General features: G+C 46.0%; 1 protein-coding gene across 1 annotated transcript in view; it reads right to left on the minus strand.

Annotated features, from left to right (window-relative positions):
• LOC137369533 (collagen alpha-3(IX) chain-like) overlaps positions 1–20,269 on the minus strand; it is a 181,356-nt gene that overhangs the window by 80,075 nt on the left and 81,012 nt on the right. The window contains exons 12-14 of the mRNA XM_068030800.1: positions 9,793–9,828; positions 8,116–8,139; positions 3,440–3,493 (exon numbers count right to left, since the gene is read on the minus strand). Coding sequence (XP_067886901.1) covers positions 3,440–3,493; positions 8,116–8,139; positions 9,793–9,828 — 114 coding nt within the window. The remainder of the gene's footprint in view (positions 1–3,439; positions 3,494–8,115; positions 8,140–9,792; positions 9,829–20,269) is intronic.

Below are 20,269 nucleotides of genomic sequence, written 5' to 3' on the forward strand. Positions count from 1 at the left end.
CTTCGATTAAAGTGTATGGCAGGTGAAGGCAGGACCTGCATTTGACAGAAGGAGCATGGCTGTCTGTGATTGCTCAGTGTCTGTGACTGACAGCGGACTGCCTGGGCGGGATGAGCGTTGATTGGCAGTTTGCAGTGCAGGTGCATTGGGATTGGCCACCCCTGCTGTTTCTGCACAGGTCAGGGAGTGAGCGGGAATGACTGCTGCAGGAGAGAGGGAGAGAAAGACCGAGGGGGCAGCAGGAAGTGGGCCAGCACACAGCCAGAGGTGTGGAGCGGAGCGGAGGGAGCACGCTAAGAGTCAGGCAGCCCTTTAACTAAGCACCAGCCCAGGGAGAGGGGGATGGACACAGCGGGGGGAGAGAGGGATGGATAGAGTGGTGAAGGGAGAGGGGATGGACACAGAGACGGGCAATGGATACAAAGAGGGGAGGTGGGAAGAACACAGAGCAAGGAGAGGGTGATGGCAATAGAGGGGGAGAGCAGGATGGACAACGGCGGGGGGAGGGGTGGAGGGAGAGGGGAAAGAGTGATGAACACAAAGGGAAATGGACATTTGGAGGACAGGGGGATGGTCATACAGAGAGGGGGAGAAAGAAAGAGATCATAATCACTTCTGACAAATGGACATCTATCCAAATTCTCTGCATCGCTTCATCAAGCGTGTGAGCAGACATTGCCTACTTGTGCAAGCAAAACCAATGCCAGGTATCTCATTAAATAGGCAAAATTGTGTTTTCAATTGGACTGTGTTTTAGGTTGGCTATACACTTTATATACAGATTAATTACCCCCATGTCCTTAGCTGAGTCAATAATTTTATCAAATGTCCATGGTGCAGCATGTTGGTGCCTATCCCTGCTCCAAGGTCAGGTGCTCTGTCACTTGTCAACAGTCTCATGCTGCACCTTGAGTTTCCTGTCCCTCAGTTTCTTCTTTGTCCTCTGCCCCTCGGTCAAAGGCTGCTAGCGGGTTTGAGTTGCCTTTTGATGCTTTCCAAAGGCCTTCATAATTTTTGTCTTGGCATTGTGACACTCCCTCTAAATTGTTTCCATCTTTTACATTCCACTTACAGGAAACTGACTGCTCCCATTACTAATTTGCTCCATGCATCTATTGGATCTCCACCTATAACAATGATAATCAGCTGAACTTGTAAAACAGGGTATGAATAGTCCAATTCTATTTCAGTCTGTCTAAAGCATGGTTGTCCAACATACCGCCCACGGGCCAGAATCCAGTCGTCCAAAGGTTTCCATCTGGCCCAAGGGTGTAAACTGCTGGAATGTCAGGCACCTCGGTGGGCAGCTATACATTGTTAGGAACCCGCTCCCACACAACATGAGTGTGCCCAAAGGAGAGGCAGCCTTCATAGCCTGTCTCTATTATGCTTATTTATGTTGAGTGCACGGACAGGGAGCGGGCAGTGGACAGTGGGCAGTTGATAGTGGGGAGCAGGCAGTGGGGAGCGTGCAGTGGGCAGTTGGTAGTGGAGAATAGGGAGTGGCCAGTGGCAATGGAGAGCAGGGAGTGGGCAGTGGGAGAGGGGAGTGAGCAGTGAGAGTGGGGAGTGGGCAGTGGGAGAGGAGCAGGGAGTGTGCAGTGGGTAGTGGGAGTGGGCAGTGGGGAGCGGGCAGTGGGCAGTGGCAATGGAGAGCAGGAAGTGGGCAGTAGCATTAGAGAGCGACGAGTGGGGAGTGGGCTGTGGAGAGTGGGGAGTGGGGAGCAGGCAGTGGGCAGCAGGGAGTGGGGAGAGGGAAGTGGGGAATGGGCAGTGGGGAATGGGCGGTGGGGAGCGGGGAGCAGGCAGTGGGGAGAGGGGAAAGGGAAGTGGGGAATGGGCAGTGGGGAGTGGGGAGCAGGCAGTGGGGAGTGGGGAGCAGACAGTGGGGAGTGGGGAGAGGGGAGAGGGAAGTGGGCAGTGGGAGCAGGCAGTGAGTGGGCAGTGGGCAGTGGGGAGAAGGAAGTGGGGGGTGGGCAGTGGAGAGTGGGCAGTGGGGATTGGGGAGCAGGCAGTGGGCAGTGGGCGGTGGGAAGCAGGGAGCAGGCAGTGAGGAATGGGGAGAGGGGAAAGGGAAGTGGGCAGTGGAGAGTGGGAAGCAGGCAGTGGGCAGTGGGGAGTGTGGAGCAGGCAGTAAGGTGTGGGGAGTGGGCAGTGGGGAGTGGGCAGTGAGGAGCAGGCAGTAGGGAGTGGGCAGTGGGGAGAGGGAATTGGGGAATGGGTAGCAGGCAGTGGGCAGTGGGAGAGGGATTTGGGGAGTGGGGAGCAAGCAGTGAGAGATACACACAGAAAGAGAGTGGGGAGAGAGAGAGACAGAGAGATGGGAAAAGAGGGACAGAGAGAGAGAGAGAGAGAGAGAGAGAGTGGGGACAGAGACTGGGGGGAGAGAGACACAAAGAGAGAGGGGGAGAGAGGCAGACCGAGGAGTGGAGAGAGACAGAGAGTGGGGAGAGAGACAGAGAGAAAGCGGGGGGGGGTGGGGGGGAAGAGAGAGAGATAGAGAGGGTGGGGAGTGAGAGACAGAAAGAGGAGGGGGAGAGAGGCAGATCGAGGGGTGGAGAGAGATAGAGAGTGGGGAGAGAGACAGAGAGAAAGCGGGGGAGTGAGAGATAGAGAGGGTGGGGATTGAGAGACAGAAAGAGGAGGGGGAGGGAGAGAGAAAGGGACAGAGAGAGTCAGAGACAGAGCGGAAGAGATAGACAGAGAGAGGTGAGGAGACAAGAGCGAGAGAGACGGGGGCGGGGGCGAAAGACAAAGAGAGAGAAAGGGGCAGAGAGAGAGAGCGGGGAAAGAGAGATGGGGGGGTGGAGAGAGAGAGAGAGAGACAGAGAGGGGGAGGGGGAGAGAGAGTGACAGAGAGAGGGGTGAGAGTGGGGGAGAGAGAGAGAGCAAGAGTGGGGGAGAGTGAGAGAGCAAGAGAAGGGGAGAGAGTCAGAGAGAGGAGGAGAGAGAGAGAGAGGGAGGGGGAGAGAGACACAGAGAGGGAGGGGGAAGAAAGAGATGCAGAGAGGGAAGGGAGAGAAAGAGAGGAAACGGAAAGAGATTAAGATCACTCCCGACAGATGGACATCTATCTGGAATACTCCTCATCGCTACATCAAGTGTGCAGACAGAGACTAAGTACAAATGCAAGCAAAAACAATGCCAGATATCTCACTAAATCCGTGTTCAATATAGTGATGAGGAAGTAAGTCAATAAATTGGTCTTCTCATTTAAAGCTTCTTCACAAAAATGCACACTTGTTATTTTGACGGTAAGATAAATCTTTAATGCCTTTAGCTTTCTGAAATTTTCTCACTGGTCCTCTATGTAGGCAAAAATTATAATATGGCCCCTCACGCGAAAAGGTTGGATACTCCTCGTCTAAAGCCTATAAATCCCAATAAAAGCCTCATATCAAAAAATCAAATTATAAATTCTTCACATTTATCGGCTTACAGGCTTTCCTGGAAGTCCAGGGTCCCCAGTGAGTCCATTTTCACCATGTGGTCCCTGAAAAATAAGAAGGTAGCGGACAATGAGAATGTAATTCATGAATTAAAGAAGTGTGATTGTGTCGAGAGAGCTGTGAAGCAAATGGCATTGATAACCTTTTCTCATTCCATGGTTTCTATACTCATAACCTTTTGTCAGAATATCATGCGACCAGGCACTCAAGTGGTATTCACCTCCTGTAAAACCATATGATTATAAGTAGTCTGAGATTCGATTCGGACTGAGCAAGTTTGAAGATAATAGCTGCAGTTGACACAATGCCACAGAATCCAACACACTTCTTATCCTCACAATATTATAGCCTATATTAAGCTCAGCTTACTTCCCCACACAAACTGGATGCTATGGTTTCTTCAGAAATGTGGAGTATCACTGCATAGATTGTGGGGATAATTCTAAATAAACAGGGAAACAGTAGGTTCAAGTCAACCACTCATTTTTAACAACATAACATCATAAGAAATAAGAGCAGGCGTGGGCCATAAGGCCCCTTGAGACTGCTCCGCCATTCAATAAGATCATGGTAGATCTTCCGGAGTCATGGTGCAGTTTTTGCACATGGAGAGACACCACAGATATGATTTTCAGTGCACGGCAAATCCAAGAAAAATGCAGGGTACAACGTCAACTTCTGTATATGGTCTTTATTGACCTCACAAAAGCCTTTGACTCTGTCAACCACGAAGGCTTATGGAACATCCTGCTCAAACTTGGCTGCCCTCAGAAGTTTGTCACTATCCTCCGTCTTCTCCATGATGACACGCAAGCCATGATCCTCCCCAACAAAACCACAATGGACCCTTTCTCAGTCAACACTGAAGTCAAGCAAGGCTGTGTCATTGCATCAACCCTCATCTCCATTTTCTTCACTGAAATGCTACACCTCACCTCCAGCAAACTACCAACAGGTGTGGAGGTAATCTACAGAACAACAGGAAACTGTTCAACCTACCCCGCCTTCAATCCAAAACCAAAATCACTCCAACCGTCGAGCCTCAGTAAGCAGACGATACTTGCGAGTTCTCACTTTGAAACGGAACTCCAGATCATTATTAACTCCTTCTCTGAAGCATATGAGAAAATGGATCTTTCACAAAACACTCGGAAAATGAAGGTCCTCTTCCAACCAGCTCCCACAGCACAACGGTGGCATAGTGGTAATGTCACTGGACTAGTAATCCAGATGCCCAGGCTAAGGCCCTGGGGACATTGGTTCAAATCCCATTATTGCAGCTGGTGGAATTTAAATTCAATTAATTAATAGAAATCTGGAATTGAAAGCTCATCAGTAATGGTGTCATGAAACTATCATCAATTGTTATAAAAAACCATCTGGTTCAATGATGTCCTTTAGGGAAGGAAATCTGCCGTCCTTACCTGGTCTGGCCTACATCTGACTCCAGATGCACAGCAATGTGGTTGACTCTTAACTGCCCGCTCAAATGGTATAGCAAGCCATTTAGTTGTCAAGGGCAATTAGGGAAGGGCAATAAATTGCCAGTGATGCCCACATCCCATGAAAGAATAAAAAAAAGATCAATGGTGAGATTCTGGAAAATATGGACCATTTTCCATATCTTGGGAGCCTCCTCGCACTGAAGGCAGACATAGACAATGAGGTTTGGCATTGTCTCCAATGCACCAGCTCTGCCTTCAGCCAACTGAAAAAGAGAGTATTTGAGGATCAGGATCTCAAACCCAAGACTAAGATTATTGTTTACCGGGCAGCAGTGATCGCTGCACTCCTATATGCTTCGGAGTCTTGGACAACCAACAGCAGGTACATCAAAGCATTGGTGAAGTACTACCAGAGGTGCCTTCACAAGATCCTACAAATCTGGTGGTGAGAAAGGCAATCCAATAGTTGTATTCTTTTCCAAGTTAAACTGCCCAGCATCAGGGCGCTAATCATCCAAAACTAACTCTGCGGGGTGGGACATGTCATCAACATACCCAACACCAGAGTCCCGAAGCAGCTGTTCTAGTCAGAACTTAGTCGCAGCAGGAGACAATGGGGAGTAAAATTGGAGCAGAGTGTAAAACAGACAACCAACCTGAACCCACTGTCATGCTCAGAAGGAATTATAATAAAAGAAACAATGAACTGGAGAAATTATGAAATAAACGTCAACTGTTGAACTGAACCACAAGAAAATGGGCACATTTGTACCACAGACAAAATGGAGTAGAGGTCAGGTGCCCCTTCCTAGATGCTCAGTTGACACATACATCTGTTGAGAATGAAACTCGTTAACCTTGTCGGAATTAGCTCTGGGCAGAACCCATTGAAACTGAAAGGAGTCCAGTACATATTGATGACTCCTACCTACAGGAATGAACTAGCAAAAGTTCAGTAGACAATCCACAGCTCAAATCAAAATGCATAGGTGTGAAGTAGCACCGTTGCAACAGAATGATCCCCATCCAAATGCCAACAGATGGCGATGGTTTCCATATCCTGGACTATTGTGTGATCACACCAGGGGAGAGACCCTTTCTCACCTGACAGAGACTCAAAAGTAATGATTTTTATCTTAAAAAGTAGCCCTCTGGAGAGAGAGGGGAGATCAACCAAAGACACTAGAAAGCCAGTTCCAGCCAAAAGCTCGGAGATATGGTCCAGTTAAGTAGAAGAACCCTGCAAAATAACAACTTGAACAACAAAGAAACTGCAAGGTGACTTTGAGACTCTCCATCTGTGACAAGGTTAACGAGTTTCATTCTCAACAGATGTATGTGTCAACTGAGCATCTAGGAAGGGGCACCTGACCTCTACTCCATTTTGTCTGTGGTACAAATGTGCCCATTTTCTTGTGGTTCAGTTCAACAGTTGACGTTTATTTCATAATTTCTCCAGTTCATTGTTTCTTTTATTATAATTCCTTCTGAGCATGACAGTGGGTTCAGGTTGGTTGTCTGTTTTACACTCTGCTCCAATTTTACTCCCCATTGTCTCCTGCTGCGACTAAGTTCTGACTAGAACAGCTGCTTCGGGACTCTGGTGTTGGGTATGTTGATGACATGTCCCACCCCGCAGAGTTAGTTTTGGATGATTAGCGCCCTGATGCTGGGCAGTTTAACTTGGAAAAGAATACAACTATTGGATTGCCTTTCTCACCACCAGATTTGTAGGATCTTGTGAAGGCACCTCTGGTAGTACTTCACCAATGCTTTGATGTACCTGCTGTTGGTTGTCCAAGACTCCGAAGCATATAGGAGTGCAGCGATCACTGCTGCCCGGTAAACAATAATCTTAGTCTTGGGTTTGAGATCCTGATCCTCAAATACTCTCTTTTTCAGTTGGCTGAAGGCAGAGCTGGTGCATTGGAGACAATGCCAAACCTCATTGTCTATGTCTGCCTTCAGTGCGAGGAGGCTCCCAAGATATGGAAAATGGTCCATATTTTCCAGAATCTCACCATTGATCTTTTTTTTATTCTTTCATGGGATGTGGGCATCACTGGCAATTTATTGCCCTTCCCTAATTGCCCTTGACAACTAAATGGCTTGCTATACCATTTGAGCGGGCAGTTAAGAGTCAACCACATTGCTGTGCATCTGGAGTCAGATGTAGGCCAGACCAGGTAAGGACGGCAGATTTCCTTCCCTAAAGGACATCATTGAACCAGATGGTTTTTTATAACAATTGATGATAGTTTCATGACACCATTACTGATGAGCTTTCAATTCCAGATTTCTATTAATTAATTGAATTTAAATTCCACCAGCTGCAATAATGGGATGTTGAATGGGATATTCACACCACCAACTTTGGGCTGAGTTTTAACCACAGAAGACTACAACACTGCAGCAACTCCCGGACAAGGAACATTCAGGCCTGCAACACCGTTATAAAATTTCCTCCCGAAAGAAACACTGAAAGTTCTTTTAGGAACAGACTCTTGTACAGTAATTTGGACCTTAATTGCATCCTACCCATTTTTCTCTATCTATCTATTCTTGTGTATGCACATGTGTGTAAATGCGTGTGTGGGTGAGGTTGTGACCATTTCAGGAATTGTTTAAAATAGTTATCTTTCTTTTTTCTAACCTACAAGAAAACCTGTCATTTGTCTATTTATTTGACCCTAAAAACACTCAGGGACTAACGCATCATTTTTAATAGAACACTATCTGCGGTCAGTTGAGCGGTGAAAAGTGGAAGCCACCCAAACCACTTACAAACTATCCGTAACATCACCCAAAAAGTTAGGTTAAAATGACCCTTTATGAGTCTGTTGATGTAGCTCCTATGTACCAGTGCTGGAACTACCATTTATTGGGTACTGGACATCCTGGGGAGAAATTAATTTGGGTAGCGCCACTTCTAGCCTCGATCACCCGGGGGCAGGGAGTGCCAAGGGGCTGCTACCTGCGCGGCCTGCATGGGTGTTCTTCAATAATATCTGAATGATTCCACAATCCCACTCTCCCACTGGAATCAAAGGGAACATGGACGGTGATAGCAGTTACAATATTGAAGCTCCAATTCTCCCAACCCACTTCAGGTGCTTGTGATCCACTGCTAGTATTTTGCGATCACAGATTCATTCCTTAAACTTTATGCAAATCATTTTAAGAATTATAATTAATTCCACGAAAAGGCCTTATTTACTTACCGGGTTTCCAATTTTTGCAGGTCCCTGTTGAACGACAAAGAGAGAAAGCCTTGTTAAACGTAACTCAATTATACTGTCTAATTTATTAGCTTTTAAAACCAAAAATTTCAATTGTCAGAAATATTTGAACTATAGCTAGGCATACAGAGTGCTGAATGTATCGTCATGGCTATTGACTTCTTCAGATGCAGTTAGGTGATTATGTTCTGACAAGAAATTCGCAGCATAAGTTGTTGCTAGGGTGCGAGCAATAAGTCAAAATAATGGGAAGCAAAAATGTGAAACAGAAGGTTCTGAAAAAATTTACTACATACAATTATATCAAGAGTTATCAAGAAGAAGTTATTTGAGAAATATTGGAATCAAACTGGATTTATCAACACACAGCTTCTGGCTCTTTCATGTAAGTAAGATGTTTTGATTTGCAACCTTATACAAACTGGCTACTGTATTCAATAACTGTTACATATATTTGGGAAATGAGCAATGATATAATGGAGTCTACCTAACTCAACCTTCCATAGATATCTACAAAGTTGCATCTTTATCCAATTAAGCCAATAAAAGAACCAAAGCCAGTGATATAACTACAAAAACCACACCAGGCCTCTGTTGCCAACCGCTGAGCTTTCATGGTTATGAAGGGGATTAGCAAAGTTGATCCAACCAGATTGTTTACTATGATTTAGGGTTCAAATGCCAAGAATTAAGGATGTTAAGGGTAGAAGAAAAGTTAGACTGGTAACAGAATTATTTAATTTTTTTATTTAGAGATACAGCACTGGAACAGGCCCTTCAGCCCACCGAGCCTGCGCCAACCAACAACCACCCATTTATACTAAGCCTACACTAATCCCATATTCCCTACCACATCCCCCTCCACTACACTGGGGGCAATTTACAATGGCCAATTTACCTATCAACCTGCAAGTCATTGGCTGTGGGAGGAAACTAGAGCACCTGACAGAAACCCACACGGTCACAAGGAGAACCTGCAAACTCCACACAGGCGATACCTAAAACTGAACCTGGGTTGCTGGAGCTGTGAGGCTGCGGTGCTAACCACTACGCCATTGTGCTGCCCAATTATGAATCAAGATATCAAGGAAGGCCATTCTATTAAACAATCCAGGTTCAAACATTTCAATGCTTTCGTGCCAGGCTCCCATCATTCAACTTCAGCTCCTTTACGATCCTCCTGAAAACCCACTACTTTGACAAAGCTTTTTGGGAACCCAAATGTCCTCATGTTGGTTTGATTATGCTTCAGTTTATCCCCCTTGGGGGGATAATTGCACTATTTACATACAAGTTGTTGTTATGAAAAGAAATTGAAGGATATGGAAGCAGGTAAATGGGGCAGGATTACTAGGCCTAATGACCCTTTTCTGTTCTTAAAAATGCCACTGTTCTTATGCAACAGAAGGTACTGGACGCAAATTTTATAGCATGTTTAAGTCCAATAGACAATAAACAAACTCCGGGCAGCACCAGCTTTAAAAGTAGTTTGGTTGAATCCCCAAAATTGCATGGTATTTATTTCTATTTCAGTATTAATTAGCCCTCAGTTAAATTATTGTTGGTTTAGTCTCTCATGCTTAGGCCCTCAGCTGTGTGCAGGCAAAACAATCTCAAAAGCTTTCAATCTGAAGTATTATTATAAAGATTAATACTTACTGGTGGACCTTCTGGACCAGGCATGCCAGGAGGGCCCTACAAAAAAAAGATTATTGGAAAAATATTACATTAAACATTACAGATCACATTTATGCAAATCTCATTCGTTTATTCAATAAAGGAATTCCTGACTCATATTTCCTCTGGCTGACATAGGATAAGCAAATCCCTCTAATGTTACTGCTGATGTTATACTTGAAAGAGCAACCTAACATGATTCATCATAGTATCTCTCCTTTCTTTCCTCGAAGCCCTTGTCACAGCAATGTGTCAGGATCCCTTTGAACATATGCTAACTGTCTGTGCTGGTATACTATCAATGTGCCAGCATTTGTCGACAAAAATCAGCTCTACTCTTAGCCTGTTCTGGAGCTCCTGTTGCTGCACCAATTTTGCTCCAAACTCACATGCGAACACGAGTTTCGACCTCAATGTGCAACAGCATTCAAAATCAGAGCAGCAATTACGTGAGGCAGGAGTCCCAAAGAGGTGCTGTGGAGGGAATCCAAGAACAGTGCCTGGGAGGGAGAGAGGGGAAAGTAAAGTCTGAGGGTAGCATTGCTAGGGAGAGAAGGAGGGAAAGATGAGAGTGGTGCTTGTGAAGGAAGGAGAGGGAGAAACCCTGAGCATAAGACTGGTGAAGGAGTGCAAGAGGAGGAAGTCTGAAAGCAACACTTGTGGATGAAAGAGACAAGAGGAAACCCGAGTGCAGTGTTGAGAAGATATGTGCCAGTTTGAACAGCTAGGGCTAAGAAAGTAAGAGCATAACTTGGAAGAAAGATTGCTAGAATGAGCTGAAGAGTGCCCTAAAGATGTTGGAGGAGGAAAGAGTCTTTGTGGTCATGGGGAGAAGATGTGTTGATGAGCCCTTGTAAACTGAAGTGAATTTGAAGGAGGAGAGAATCGTGATCTGGGCCTGTTGGAAGGGAAGAGTGTTTAATAATAACCAAAATGTATTGTTTTTCATGTATAAATTCAATATTTTCCTGGGAGAGTGTGGCCCCATCTTCCCCAGGACTCGAGTGAATTAAGTACAATGTTATCAACAAGCAGTCAGGATTGCATCCTCTATCCACAACACCAGGCTACCGAAACAGTGGACACAGCTATGCAAGTGAGAGTTCCCATTATACTTACAGACTGCAACAGTTGTATGGAAGTTACAGACAGCATTCAGATTCCCCGAGCAGCTATGGCTCAAAATCCAAGACAGAATATAATACCCAGCTAAAATTTGCAGACCACATCCCTGAGTATATCCAACAACATTGCGGTGAATACCTTCATTTGAAATTCAACAATTCATTTTTTTTTTAAAAAGAAGAAACTTAACAAAGTGCCATAAGGACATAAGAAATATGAGCAGGAGCAGGCCACTCGGCCCCTTGGGAGAAGAAATTCCTCCTCATCTCTGTCTTAAAAGGGAGACCTCTTAAAAGTAGGAAAGTAAAAGATTATCTGTCAAAGAAAGAAGGTTTAAGATATTTGAAGAAAAATTCCTAAATGACAAAGCCATTGTTCCTTTATTTTCAGATTTAATAAAACATAATTCTCACATACATTGTAGAATATAAAATGCAGGATATACACCAAATATGGTGAAAAAATAACTTTATATGGGGCAAATTTCCCCAATTTTGATTTCAACACTGTATTCCTCCTCAGACCTTCAGATATTTCTCTTCATGTCCAATACATGAAGAAATATCGGGCATAGCTTGAGTTTAAATTTTTTTTAAATTCATTCATGGGATGTGGGGGTCGCTGGCCAGGCCAGCATTTATTACCCATCCCTAATTGCCCTTGAGAAAGTGGCAGTGAGCTGCTGCAGTCCATGAGGGGTAGATACACCCACAGTGCTAGCAGTTAGATACAACTGAGTGGCTTGCTAGGCCATTTCAGAGGGCATGTAAGAGTCAACCACATTGCTGTGGGTCTGGAGTCACATGTCGATCAGACCAGGTAAGGACAGCAGATTTCCTACCCTAAAGGACTTTAGTGAGCCAGATGGGTTTTTACAACAATCGACAATGGTTTCATGGCCATCGTTAGACTAGATTTTGTATTCCAGATTTATTAATTGAATTCAAATTCTACCTTCTGCTGTGGTGGGATTTGAACCCATGTCCTCAGAGCAATACCCTGGGTCTTTGGGTTACTAGTTCAGTGACAATACCACTGCGCCACTGCCTCCCTGTAAATTAGAAGCCCATGTGCCTCTTTCCACACGTATTCAGGCCCAAGTTTGGAGTTATCACCTTTTCTGGGCTTTGATAATCTTTTTGAAGCTTTTGTTAGCTTTCTAGATTGGCATTTATGCTTTTGCAGCCCAAATCGCAGGGCACACTAATAAAATCTAGGGGAGGGTGCGGAGTTGGGGTTATTTTAATTATAATGTAAATCGAGTGGGCATTGGGTGGGAAATCCAGACGTTTCGTCACCGTGCCAAGCCGGAAGTGTGTCATAAAAGGAGAGGGATTGGGGAGAAAACTCAGGAGGGGACCAGAGAGGGAAGATTTTTTTGTACGGCTAGGAGAAGCATTCATTAGAAAAGCTGTCTTTAGAGCACCTGCAGCAGTCCGTTCAAGGTCCACTGATTTGGTCACTCAACGCTGAATGTGCAAACTGATATGGATATTTTAATGAGGATCTTGCCTGTTTAAAACTTAAGTGTTGGTTGTCCAATTTGAGGCCAGCTCGCAAATTGCATCAGGCAAGCCTTAGATGTGAAACCGATGCAGTTTTTTTAAAGATTCTTACCTGCTATGTGCTATTCACACTGAAAAGTGAGGCAGTAGAAAAATGAAAATTGCCTCAGATCTGTTTAATGCATTCTGCAAACATTCTTATTTTGCTGTCAATTACATATGTACAGTCTTGCTATGGTATTGGTAATGATGAAAACATTTGAGGACAGGTAAATCACAAGATAGGCATCTACTTTTCACAAGAAAAACAAGAATTAACCTTGACTTTGCCCAAATAATAATGATCATTAAAAGATTGTGTACAGTATTAGCATTGCAATGGAATGGTTCCTAAATGCCAGAAGTTGGAGACATCAGGCCGAGGAAGTGAAGGGATATACATAGAACATAGAACAGTACAGCACAGTACAGGCCCTTCGGCCCACGATGTTGCGCCGAACCTTTAACCTACTCCAGGATCAAACTACCTACAGACCCTTCATACTACTATCATCCATGTACCTATCCAATAGTCGCTTAAATGTTCCTAATGTATCAGCTTCTACTACCACCGCTGGCAGTGCATTCCACGCACCCACCACTCTCTGTGTAAAGAACCTACCTCTGACATCTCCCCGAAACCTTCCTCCAATCACCTTAAAATTATGCCCCCTGGTGATAGCCCTTTCCACCCTGGGAAAAGGTCTCTGGCTATCCACTCCATCTATTCCTCTCATCATCTTGTACCCCTCTATCAAGTCACCTCTCATCCTTCTTCGCTCCAATGAGAAAAGCCCTAGCTCCCTCAACCTTTCTTCGTAAGACATGCCCTCCAGTCCAGGCAGCATCCTGGTAAATCTCCTCTGCACCCTCTCCAAAGCTACCACAATCTTCCTATAATGAGGCGACCAGAACTGAACACAATATTCCAAGTGTGGTCTAACCAGGGCTTTATAGAGCTGCAGCATAACCTCGCGGCTCTTAAACTCAATCCCCCTGTTAATGAAAGCCAACACACCATACGCTTTCTTAACAACCCTATCAACTTGGGTGGCAACTTTGAGCGATCTATGGACATGGACCCCAAGATCCCTCTGTTCCTCCACACTACCAAGAATCCTGTCTTTAAGCCTGTATTCTGCATTCAAATTCGACCTTCCAAAATGAATTACTTCACACTTTTCCAGGTTGAACTCCATCTGCCACTTCTCAGCCCAGCTCTGCATCCTGTCAATGTCCCGTTGCAACCTACAACAGCCTTCCACACTATCCACAACTCCAGCAACCTTCGTGTCATCGGCAAACTTGCTAACCCAACCTTCCACTTCCTCATCCAAGTCATTTATAAAAATCACAAAGAGCAGAGGTCCCAGAACAGATCCCTGCGGAACATCACTGGTCACCGAGCTCCAGGCTGAATACTTTCCATCCACTACCACCCTCTGTCTTCTATGGGCCAGCCAATTCTGTATCCAGACAGCCAACTTTCCCTGTATCCCATGCCTCCTTACTTTCTGAATGAGCCTACCATGGGGAACCTTATCAAACGCCTTGCTAAAATCCAAATACACCACATCCACTGCTCTTCCTTCAACAACGTGTTTTGTCACATCTTCAAAGAATTCAATAAGGCTTGTGAGGCATGACCTGCCCCTCACAAAGCCATACATTGTAGGACGTAAGGTTAGACATATATTGTGAAATTTTAGCAAGTGACAAGCTTCAAATGTAAAGTGCATGATTAACCCTCGCTAAACCACCCCCCTCCCCAAGAAAAGCAGCTATAGCTTTCGTGGATGCCTCGGAGGGGTCATGCAGCGAGGCAATACGGGTGGAGCTCAGGAATAGGAAGGGTGCAGTCTCGATGTTGGGGGTTTACTACAGGCCTCCCAACAGCCAGCGGGAGGTAGAGGAGCAGATATGTAGACAGATTTTGGAAAGATGTAAAAGCAACAGGGTTGCAGCGGTGGGTGATTTTAACTTCCCCGATATTGACTGGGACTCACTTAGTGCTAGGGGCTTGGAGGGGGCAGAATTTGTAAGGAGCATCCAGGAGGGCTTCTTGAAACAATATGTAGATAGTCCAACGAGGGAAGGGGCCGTACTGGACCTGGTATTGGGGAATGAGCCCGGCCAGGTGGTCGAAGTTTCAGTAGGGGCGCATTTCGGGAACAGTGATCATAATTCCATAAGTTTTAAGGTACTTGTGGATAAGCATAAGAGTCGTCCTCGGGTGAAGGTGCTAAACTGGGGGAAGGCTAATTATAACAATATTAGGCAGGAACTAAAGAATTTAGATTGGGGGCAGCTGTTTGAGGGTAAATCAACATCTGACATTCGGGAGTCTTTCAAACGTCAGTTGATTAGAATCCAGGACCGGCATGTTCCTGTGAGGAAGAAGGATAAGTTTGGCAAGTTTCGGGAACCTTGGATAACGAAGGATATTGTGAGCCGAGTCAAAAAGAAAAAGGAAGCATTCGTAAGGGCTAGAAGGCTGGGAACGGACGAAGCCCCTGAGGAATATAAAGAAAGTAGGAAGGAACTTAAGCAAGGAGTCAGGAGGGCTAAAAGGGGTCATGAAAAGTCATTGGCAAACAGGATTAAGGAGAATCCCAAGGCTTTTTATACATATCTCAAGAGCAAGACCAAATTCGGGGTGCAGGCAGCCGCAATCCTGCAGACACTCTTCAATGTGAGATGTTAATGCAGCATCATCAGCAAAGAGGAGTTCCCTGATGAGGACTTTCCGTACTTTGGTCTTCGCTCTTAGACGGGCAAGGTTGAACAACCTGCCACCTTATCTTGTGTGGAGGAAAATTCCTTCTTCTGAATGCATGTGAGAGCAGCAGGGAGAAGAAAATCCCAAACAGTGTCGGTGCGAGAACACAGCCATGTTTCACGCCACTCAGGATAGGAATGTCATCTGATGAGGCGCCGCTATGCTGAATTGTGCCTTTCATATTGTCATGGAATGAGGTGATGATACTTAGTAGCTTCGGCTGCCTGCACCGAATTTGGCCTAACCATCAGCCTCAAGAAAACAAAAATCATGCGACAGGACGTCAGAAATTCCCCATCCATAAATATCGGCGACCACACTCTGGAAGTGGTTCAAGAGTTCACCTACCTAGGCTCAACTATCATCAGTAACCTGTCTCTCGATGCAGAATTCAACAAGCGCATGGGAAAGGCTTCCTCTGCTATGTACAGACTGGCCAAGAGAGTGTGGGAAAATGGCGCACTGACACAGAACACAAAAGTCCAAGTGTATCAAGCCTGTGTCCTCAGTACCTTGCTCTACGGCAGTGAGGCCTGGACAACTTACGTCAGCCAAGAGCGACGTCTCAATTCATTCCATCTTCACTGCCTCCGGAGAATCCTTGGCATCAGGTGGCAGGACCGTATCTCTATCACAGGAGTCCTCGAGGCGGCCAACATCCCCAGCATATACACCCTACTAAGCCAGCGGCGCCTGAGATGGCTTGGCCATGTGAGCCGCATGGAAGATGGCAGGATCCCCAAGGACACATCGTACAGCGAGCTCGTCACTGGTATCAGATCCAGCGGCCGTCCTTGTCTCTGCTTTAAAGACGTCTTCAAACGCGACATGAAGTCCTGTGACATTGATCACAAGTCGTGGGAGTCAGTTGCCAGCAATCGTCAGACCTGGCGGGCAACCATAAAGGCGGAGCTAAAGCGTGGCGAGTCGAAGAGACTTAGCAGTTGGCAGGAAAATAGACAGAAGAGCAAGGAGCGAGCCAACTGTGTAACAGCCCCGACAACCAATGTTATCAGCAGCACCTGTGGAAGAGCCTGTCACTCTAGAATTGGCCTTTATAGCCACTCCAGGCGCTGCTTCACAAACCACTGATCACCTCCAGGCGCTTACCCATTGTCTCTCGAGACAAGGAGGCCAAAGAAAGAAGATAAAGAGCAAGAGGGTAACCAGTGAAAGGGTTGGCCCGCTCAAGGACAGAGGAGGGAATCTATGTGTGGAGCCAGAGGAAATGAACGAGGTACTAAATGAGTACTTTGCATCAGTATTCATCAGTCTAGGGAAGGGCGTGTAGATAGTCTTGGTCATGTCGTTATCAAAGAGGAGGAGGTGTTGGGCGTCTTGCAAAGCATTAAGATAGATAAGTCCCCAGGGCCTGATGGGATCTACCCCAGAATACTGAGGGAGGCAAGGGAAGAAATTGCTGGGGCCTTGACGGAAATCTTTGTATCCTCATTGGCTACAGGTGAAGTCCCAGAGGACTGGAGAATAATTTTGTTCCTTTGTTTCAGAAGGGTAACAAGGATAATCCAGGAAATTATAGGCCGGTGAGCCTTACGTCAGTGGTAGAGAGGATTCTTTGGGACAGGATTTACTCCCATTTGGAAACAAATGAATTATTGGCGAGAGGCAGCATGGTTTTGTGAAGCGGAGGTCATGTCTCACTAACTTGATTGAGTTTTTTGAGGAAGTGACGAAGATGATTGATGAAGGAAGGGCAGTGGATGTTGTCTATTTGGACTTCAGTAAAGCCTTTGACAAGGTCCCTCATGGCAGACTGGTACAAAAGGTACCACGGGATCACAGGTGAGCTGGCAAGATGGATACAGGACTGGCTCGGTCATAGAAGACAGAGGGTAGCAGTGGAAGGGTGCTTTTCTGAATGGAGGGCTGTGACTAGTGGTGTTCCTCAGGGATCAGTGCTGGGACCTTTGCTGTTTGTAGTATATATAAATGATTTGGAGGAAAATGTAGCTGGTCTGATTAGTAAGTTTGCGGACGACATTAAGGTTGGTGGAGTTGCGGATGGTGATGAGGATTGTCAGAGGATACAGCAGGATATAGATCGGTTGGAGACTTGGGCAGAGAAATGGCAGATGGAGCTTAATCCGGACAAATGTGAGGTAATGCATTTTGGAAGATCTAATACAGGTGCGAAGTATACAGTAAATGGCAGAACCCTCAATAGTATTGACAGGCAGAGAGGTCTGGGCGTACAGGTCCACAGGCCACTGAAAGTGGCAATGCAGGTGGATAAGGAAGTCAAGAAGGCATACGGCATGCTTGCCTTCATCGGTCGGGGCATACAGTATAAAAATTGGCAAGTTATGCTGCAGCTGTCCAGAACTTTAGTTAGGCCACACTTAGAATATTGCGTGTCATTCTGATCGCCACACTACCAGAGGGACGTGGAGGCTTTGGAGAGGGTACAGAAGAGGTTTACCAGGATGTTGCCTGGTCTGGAGGGCATTGGCTATGAGGAGAGGCTGGATAAACTCGGATTGTTTTCACTGGAACGACGGAGGTGGAGGGGCGACATGATAAAGGTTGACAAAGTTATGAGTGGCATGTACAGAGTGGATGTGCAGAAGCTTTTTCCCAGGGTGGAAGAGTCAGTTACTCGGGGACATAGGTTTAAGGTGCGAAAGGCAAAGTTTAGAGGGGATGTGCGAGGCAAATTCTTTACACAGAGGGTGGTGAGTGCCTGGAACTTGCTGCCGGGGGAGGTGGTGGAAGCAGGCACGATAGCGACATTGAAGAGGCATCTTGACAAATACATAAATAGGATGGGAATGGAGGGATATGGTCCCCGTAAGTGCAGAAGGTTTTATTTTGGACAGGCTTCAAGATCGGTGCAGGCTTGGAGTGCCGAATGGCCTGTTCCTGTGCTGTACTGTTTTTTGTTCTTTTGTTCTTTGTTGGACAGTATTGAATATGCTTGAAAATTCATATTCGATATCAAACGGCTAGTCTATTCTAAATGTCTGTTAGTACAACACTATGCTTAATTAAAGCCAAATGTAGTTTGCTACCACATTTCAGTGTTACATATGTTCTTGCATTACAGCAGGAAATGGCCTTATGCTGTCAATTAGCAGCGAATGCACATGGGAGTGTTTTGCTGTAATCTATACCATTCACCTTGGCAATGATTCATAATCCTCTTTTGATAGGAGCAGAAACTGAATTTGTAGCTTGGTCTATTCAAACTATTGTAAAGGTCAACCTGTCTAATGGGGCAACCTTCATTTTCACTTGATGGTTCGATTACAGTATAATGAAGAAAAGAAAAATACCGATTAATGGTTGGATTCAGACATGATTCCGACCTTCCCTCCTACTGAGCTCCTGGTCTTAGCTATGCTGCTGTGAAGAGGTGTGATTGAATGCCAAGCACCTCTCCATGAGAGCGGGAGGAGATAAATTCAGATAGAGAGTGATCACAGGCTCTTGTTTCAAAACTCCTCATGGTCAATAAAGAACAACATTAGAAGAAGTTTGGGAGCAGGAATTAAATAGCCTGATGAAACCTATAGGGAGATAAAAAGTCCCAAGTCTAAGTTAGCCACTTGAAGGCATGCAAAAAATGGATCTGGAATGAAATCCAATTTTTCTCCAGTTTCTGTGAAGAAATTTGTGACCTTATCTCATATCATTGTCATTGAGTTTCTGAACTCAGTGGAATGACAGAACAGTGGGAATGGAGGTTAAGGCAGTTGTATGTTCCTCCTGCAGAATGTGGGAGGTAAGGGTCGCCAAGAGCGTCCCTGCTGACTGCATCTGCGGGAAGTGCACCCAACTCCAACTCCTCGAGAACCACGTTAGGGAACTGGAGCTGGAGCTGGATGAACTTCGGATCATTCGGGAGGCGGAGGGGGTTATTGAGAGGGGTTATGGGGAGGTAGTCACACCTCAGGTAAAAGAAGTAGGTAGATGGGTTACCGTCAGGGGAAGGAGAGGGAACCAGCAGGCAGTGCAGGGATCCCCTGTGGCCGTTTCCCTCAACAACAGGTATACCGTTTTGGATACTGTTGCGGGGGACGACTTACCAGGGGCAAGCAATGGGGTCCAGGTCTCTGGCACAGAGTCTGTCCCTGTTGCTCAGAAGGGAAGGGGGAAGAGGAGCAGAGCATTAGTCATTGGGGACTCCATAGTTAGGGGAACAGATAGGAGGTTCTGTGGGAACGAGAGAGACTCACGGTTGGTGTGTTGCCTCCCAGGTGCCAGGGTTCGTGATGTCTCGGATCGTGTTTTTGGGATCCTTAAGGGGGAGGGGGAGCAGCCCCAAGTCGTAGTCCACATAGGCACCAACGACATAGGTAGGAAGAGAGATGGGGATTTAAGGCAGAAATGCAGGGAGCAAGGGTGGAAGCTTAGAGCGAGAACAAACAGAGTTGTTATCTCTGGATTGTTGCCCGTGCCACGTGATAGCGAAGCGAGGAATAGGGAGAGAGAGGAGTTGAACGCGTGGCTGCAGGGATGGTGTAGGAGGGAGGGTTTTGGTTTCCTGGATAATTGGGGCTCTTTCTGGGGTAGGTGGGACCTCTACAAACAGGATGGTTTTCACCTGAACCAGAGGGGTACCAATATCCTGGGGGGGAGATTTGCTAGTGCTCTTCGGGGGGGTTTAAACTAATTCAGCAGGGGAATGGGAACCTAAATTGTAGTGCCAGTGTACAGGATGTTGAGAGTAGTGAGGTCAGGGATAAGGTTACAAGGACGCAAGAGGGCACTGGCAAGCAAGAACTTGGTTTAAAGTGTGTCTACTTCAATGCCAGGAGCATCCGGAATAAGGTGGGTGAGCTTGCAGCATGGGTTAGTACCTGGGATCTCGATGTAGTGGCCATTTCGGAGACATGGGTAGAGCAGGGGCAGGAATGGATGTTGCAGGTTCCGGGATTTAGATGTTTCAGTAAGAACAGAGAAGATGGTAAAAGAGGGGGGGTTGTGGCATTGTTAATCAAGGAGAGTATTACAGCGGCAGAAAGGACATTTGAGGACTCATCTACTGAGG

The sequence above is a fragment of the Heterodontus francisci genome, chromosome 5, assembly GCF_036365525.1.
Source record: "Heterodontus francisci isolate sHetFra1 chromosome 5, sHetFra1.hap1, whole genome shotgun sequence".
Taxonomy (NCBI): domain Eukaryota; kingdom Metazoa; phylum Chordata; class Chondrichthyes; order Heterodontiformes; family Heterodontidae; genus Heterodontus; species Heterodontus francisci.